Source organism: Polyodon spathula, unplaced genomic scaffold (assembly GCF_017654505.1).
Source record: "Polyodon spathula isolate WHYD16114869_AA unplaced genomic scaffold, ASM1765450v1 scaffolds_1391, whole genome shotgun sequence".
NCBI lineage: Eukaryota > Metazoa > Chordata > Actinopteri > Acipenseriformes > Polyodontidae > Polyodon > Polyodon spathula.
Genome location: NW_024472871.1, coordinates 1 through 6,077, shown reverse-complemented (window position 1 = coordinate 6,077; position 6,077 = coordinate 1). Strand labels below are relative to the sequence as shown.

Below are 6,077 nucleotides of genomic sequence, written 5' to 3'. Positions count from 1 at the left end.
TTTGTACTGGTAATAAGAAATGCCCCATATGGCTGCTGTCAGCAGACTGCATGCAGGTTCCAGTCTCTCCCATGTTAAATACCTCATTGATACACTGAATAGACAAGGCTGCACAGCCCGTCGAGCTCATTGTCTGGTGTTAGAACTGCATGATCTGAGTTCCTCTGCTGCTGACTAGTTCACAGAGGAGGAGAGGAACAGCGATGAGGAAGAGAAGGTGGATGATGACGATGACGATGCTGAAGCTGCCTTGAAGAAGGAGGTGAAACAGATTCGCTCGTCAACAGCAAAGAAACAACGGCGATTCCTGGCCATGGAGAGCGGCGCCAACAACGTGGTCTTTGTGAGGACTCTGAATATAGGTAAAGGGTGACTGTAACAGGGAACAGCGCTAGCTGCTGATCTGCTCCTGAATCAGCTGGTAAAGGGATGGGACACAGGAGTGTAAAACAAAGTTTAGGCAGTTGTTCTGTGAAACCAGCATTGAAAGTTAAAAGCTAGTCTGGTGGTATCTATATAATATTGGAAATGATACCTTCTTTGATCCCATTTGCACAGTAACTGTTCTGCTAAAGTGCCTCGTTGTGCATTCCGTATTCCTGCTTGGACTAAACATTCCATCTGGGTGTTCCGACAGGCAGGTTAACTGTGGAGTCATTTTTTCCTCTGCAGTAGTGATTGGATATTACACCTTGCTTTCTCCCCGTCAAAGCTGCTGTAAAAGGAGAGCCCGGTCTGAGTATTACTGACAGGATTGTATTTTCAGATCCAGGTAAGCTAGTACACCACATCCTCCAAGACCTGCACACAACGAAGAAAAAGAAATCGCGAGTGATCCTGAGGATGCTGCCCGTGAGCGGGACCTGCAAAGCGTTTATTGAGGAGATGGAGAAATACCTGGGGCCCTTCCTGGAGAGCTGGTTCAAAGCCCCTAACCAGGGCACCTTTCAGATCGTTTTCAAAGCTCGCAACAGCAGCCACGCCAAGAGAGACGAAGTCATTAAGCTTCTGGCAGGTAAGCTTGCTCTGTAAAAGAATCTCTAGGAATGTTGATTCCGTGTGTTTTTTTTATTTTTTTTGATGCACTGTGATTTTACTGTTTTTTTTTGTTTTTTTTAATATATATTTATTTATTTAGGGTTGGTAGGAAACATGAACCCTAAGAATAAAGTGGACCTGACTAACCCAGAGTTCACTATCATCGTTGAGATCATCAAGAGTGTGTGCTGCGTGAGCGTGGTGCGGGACTACGTGCTCTTCAGAAAGTTCAACCTGCAGGAAGTGGTTAAGAACCACAAAGAACCAGAAGACCTCCCGTCGAGGGTGGAGAACTGCGAAGAAGAGAAGGAAGAGAGTGCCAAAGAGACAGAGAGTAAAAGCCGTCGCTCGGAAGAGTGCAGCGTGGAGACCCCCAAGCAGGAGTCGACTCTGACAGACAATCCCATCAAGCTGGAGTGATGGGGGTTGAAGGAGAGACCAGCCTTGCATCGGGACTCTGCGTGTTTGTGATGCTCAGCTTAGCTGTTGAAGGAACAGGCAAGATTGCATTGGATGATCTGTACCAGTAGAGTTAAATATTTTTGGTCTTGTTTTTCGTTGTTTTATTGCAAACAGGAAAACAAAGCAAGTTTATTATGCAAGACTAGTTTTAATAAAGTTGTTGTGGTTTCCCACGTAAGCGATCCCTTTAACCCTTGATGTCTGTGCTGGACACTTGCCAAGCATGAAGCAGGGTGGTTGAGAGACAGGCGAATGTGATGATACTGTAGTATGTAAACTTGGTGTTCAAACCTGTTTTTTTTTTAAATTTGTAAATTCACTAAAATTAGTGTTTTACAATACAGGAAAGTTGTGTGTGTTTTCTTTTTTAATGTTAAATCAGCTGATAATAGGGGTTAGTGCTGCCTTGAAAGGCACTAAGATGTTTTTTGTGTAAGCTCTAAGATAAGTAACATTTGTTTTTTCTTCAAGTCTGTTTCCCCAGTTGCAGAGCTCTGCTGTAATGAACACATTCTGACACAGGAGGGCATGTGCTGCCTCGTTTTTCTTTAGTTGTGTTAAGCATGGCAGTGACAGTCAGCTAACAGCACCTAAACTGCCTGCAGTATTTCATGCACAAAGAAAACGGGTTCTCAGTGATTCATCATTTATCTGCTGCGTGCAGATAACTCGCTGTAGCTGTGCCAGTCACATTGTAAGCTAACCGGAGCAGATAACTGCAAGCGTTGCCTGCCACCAGGGTGGGCTGATAGGGAAACATCTAATTGCCATGTTGCTGCAAAGCTGATTTCCTGCTGCGCTGGCAGCTCTTATTAGTGGTAATGATTTAGGGATTTGCTAAGAAGTTCTGACCCGTGTAAAAAGTAACAGCTCATTGACCTTCCCTATTGAAATGTACAGCCAATCTCATTTTCAATAATTCAGCAATCGCTACGGGCTTATTGGATTGCCAGAGTATAATAACTGTCTAATGCATTAACTGAGAATCTGTTGCACCCTTTCAGCTTCAGAGCATTTGTAATTCCTTCTTCCTTGGACGGTGTCACTGCCATTTGTACGGTCTGGCCAAAGGCTTTGCTGTGTTTGGCTGCGTGACCCCAGTTTGACGCAGAGGGGCCGCTGTCTCACAGTAGCGTCAAGCAGTGGAGTGGCACATGGTGTGAAGTTGCTAATACTTGTAAGAGGTATGAACAGGGATCGGGAAGCCTTGACTAGCGCTGATTTGAGTTGGGGTGGAAACCCCCAGGATTGGAATATAAAAAGATAAACTGGAATGTTTTTAGCATTCACTAATCTGCTTGCTCTTTCTCCCATAAACTCTGACTTTGATTACCTCAGGCTGGGTTGCTGCCCGGCTTCAAGCCAAGAATCAAATGCCAGCTTTCTACTGAATCATTAAGTGGCTAAACGTTTCCAGCTAATTGGAGTAGCAGAGTGCTGTAATGTTATTTATCCAGCTGTGTGAAGAGGGACACGGTCACTGCATTCCTCACCTGGCAGCAGAGTGCTGGATCGTCTGCCAGCTAGTGGCATGGCAAGCGGATTGCAGTGTCTGCTGCCCGTGCTGTTCATTAACACTTGCAGCAAAGTCCAGTTAGATTGTATCGGATTTAGTTATTGAACACTGTCATGATCTTACAGACTGGCCGCCAACACTTACTCTAACTGTATTGAGACTGGCCAGTGAATGGAAGCAGCTGGAGGAGTCAGATTGCAGATAAAGCTGCTTCTCTGAAGGGGTGCAGAGTGTCTGCTGTGGCTGTAAAAATCGCCCTGGTGGCCGACATTAGAAACTGCTCTAGATGATATTTTGAATCACCTTTAACAAGCGCGCTCTAAAGGACTTTTACGTATGTTTGTGATGCTTTAGGAGACGAGGGTAATAAACTTGCTTGTGCCTTAAGGATGAATTGCTTTGAGCTTTGAAGATCTACAAAAACTCTGGAATTGACAAACTGGTGCTTACTGACTGGGGCATCAGTGTTCCCCAGAACAGTCTCTAAAGGACCACGTTCTGTTGATGGCTGTAATACAGATTAGGTATCCTGAATTGAATTTAAAAGCAGCTTAGACAAAATGTTACACCTTTTAAATTTGGAGAAAGCATTTACTTCTAATGCATTGCAGAATGGATGTAGTTACGGTGATCGCATACGAGAATTGAAATAATTGCTCTGCGAGTGAATCACAAGGGGGCTGAAATGCATTAATTATTCCTGATTGCAGCTGACTGAAATGATACATTGTTGCCTATTGTTTTATTTTGATAAATTCCACATAATTACTTGTCTCTGCAAAGGGAAGCTGTTTCACGGTTGTGAGTAACGCACCAGAAAGAACATTCGCTCAGTGACTGCGATGGACCAGGACATGGGGGCAGAACTGCTGCTAAATGAGCTACAAATACCAGCGAGTGGTGTTAGGTAGCAATGCACAGCTGGGAAAGCAGCCACCCCAGTCCAGATGCAGGTCCATTGCTAGGCAGTAAACACAGGCTGGGCAGAGGAATTCATCTGCACACAATTAACTTACAATTGGCTTGTTAGGGCTGCTCTGCAAAGGGCCTTGTCTGAGACTTGCAGTTGAGGTGCTTCCTAAAGGATCTGAATACGTGGGAGCAATACTGATCCCTGATACAAAGGGCTAGTTTGCCAAGCTGCCGTTGCTGCCGTTTGGTAAGAAATGTTCAGATGCCAACAGCAAAGGCTGGTGCCCGTCCCTCCAGTGCTCCAGCGCAAGCGTGCTCTTGCAGAAGTGTGATCCCGGGCTTGGCCCATGACTGATGCTGAAGGGACCTCATGGTGTTCTGTTTCCGAGGTGCGTGATGGGCTGCTGTTCTGTGCTCATCATTTTAATTGCGTCAGGCTTGTTTCATCTTGCTTTTGGTTGTGCTTCGTGCAACGACTTTCACAGCATGCAAAGTGTTTCACTGCCACCATTACAAAGCGCTTTACAAGATGGTTCATTCTTCTTCTTTTAGGTAAGAAATGCATGATACGTGATATACAGATATACCTCTGAAGTCTTATTTAACAGGAGCTTAAAATGTTATAGCCAGTGCATGGGGGGGGGAATAAACTGGCATCTGAAATGTAAACCGTGAAATGCGTTGAAGTCCCACAGCTTCTGAGTTTCCAGGTCATTGCTGCGAGGTGCCCTGATGCTGGTAGCCGCTCTGAAGGTCACAGCCCGTGCAGTCGAGGGCTCTGCACACAGGCAGGTTCTGCAGCTACTTTCACACTTTCAGCCTCACGGGAGATTTGGAGTCTTCATTTCATAACCCCACAGCGGCCAATCTGATTCTTAATGTTGAAAAAAAAACACAAAATTCTACCAGACTTGAAGAGAACAAACTTGTAAGGTGGTTAGCATGGTTATCGTCACCTATTATCTACGCACCTTTTTGTTTTTAAGCAGTGTGCCAGCACAGTGTCTCTTAATTGCATACAAATAATCATTAAGCAAGACATAGCAAAGACTGCAGGAATCTGAAGTGAATACATTGCACTCGATGCATTTCCCTGAGAGCCGCAGCGTTTCAGGATCCCTAGTCTGCGTTACAAAATGTTTCTACTAAAGAGAGTGTTGTTTATACCGTGTATTTTAATTAGTCACTTTTACACAGATGTCATAGATGTGTTTGAATCACTGTTAGGCATGAGAGTAAATTATCCTTCTACCGTACTTAAATATGAGCCTTCACTAATTCACGCCTCAATACATCGTGAAGGTAACCCAATAAATATTGTTATTTCCGGGACTACAGTAGTACTTAGTTCTTGAAAATCAGCACTCTAACCTTGGACTCCACAATGCACTCTGACCGGGGTCTCCTGAAAGCACCCCATCTGTCAAATAATATTAGAAAGAAAAAACATCACTTAACATCTGATATTGATTCATCCTATGGCAAACCGTAAAAGTAAAGTCCCTCTCTCTTGCACTAGAGAAACAGCTGAAGATGTTAAAATGGTTCTTTCTCTCTAACGCTAGGTTATTTATTTATTTTTTTTAATGCTTAAATCTTTTAACAGGGCAGTTTTGTATCTTTTTGAATGGATTTATTCTGAAAATGCACAGGGGCACGGAAGGTCCCAGTTTTCCCCTATTAAGGAGTTCTTGTTCCTGGGATGACTCTTGACGTGTTGCTCCGTCTCAATCGTTCTCCTCTGGTATGCTGCTGCCCTACGTTCCCGGCGAGCTCAGCTGTCTGCCCTCGTTAGGGCTAATTACCCTAATTACCTGGGTAGAAACCTGTTCCGCTCCCTGTCCATCATTAGGCAGTCTCACTGGTTGGGCTTAATCAGGCATTAGACTGCATTAGGAATGATCTGTCTGCCTGACCTTCACTGGACATAATATGAGCACCCAATGCCTTTAAAAAAAATATATATATATCTGGAGGAAGAAATGGTTTGTAGCTGATTCGTTAGAAAGCTTAACTTGAATCGGATCAGTTCATTATGGTGTGTCTATAGTTTCATACAGTCTGGGCTCTCTCTCTGTTGTGTGAAAGGTGCAGTACAGTATACAGTCTCTAATAGTATCATACAGTCTGGGTTCTCTCTGTTGTGTGA

At 44.2% G+C, this 6,077-nt stretch overlaps 1 protein-coding gene across 1 annotated transcript; it reads left to right on the top strand.

The window, feature by feature from the left end:
- Positions 1 to 77: 77 nt before the first annotated feature.
- On the top strand, positions 78 to 1,808 carry LOC121309587 (THUMP domain-containing protein 1-like). The gene is made up of 3 exons (XM_041242577.1): positions 78 to 362; positions 767 to 1,015; positions 1,139 to 1,808. The coding sequence occupies exons 1-3, from the start codon at positions 314 to 316 to the stop codon at positions 1,456 to 1,458; spliced, it is 618 nt and encodes a 205-aa protein (XP_041098511.1). The 5' UTR covers positions 78 to 313; the 3' UTR covers positions 1,459 to 1,808.
- Positions 1,809 to 6,077: the final 4,269 nt, after the last annotated feature.

What these genes read in the sequence shown, in the direction of transcription:
- LOC121309587 (XM_041242577.1), top strand. Translation starts at nt 314, where the DNA reads ATGGAGAGCGGCGCCAACAACGTGGTCTTTGTGAGGACTCTGAATATA. An exon ending in TGTGAGGACTCTGAATATAG is followed by an intron (nt 363 to 766) that starts GTAAAGGGTGAC and finishes TTGTATTTTCAG; the next exon opens with ATCCAGGTAAGCTAGTACAC. An exon ending in AGTCATTAAGCTTCTGGCAG is followed by an intron (nt 1,016 to 1,138) that starts GTAAGCTTGCTC and finishes TTATTTATTTAG; the next exon opens with GGTTGGTAGGAAACATGAAC.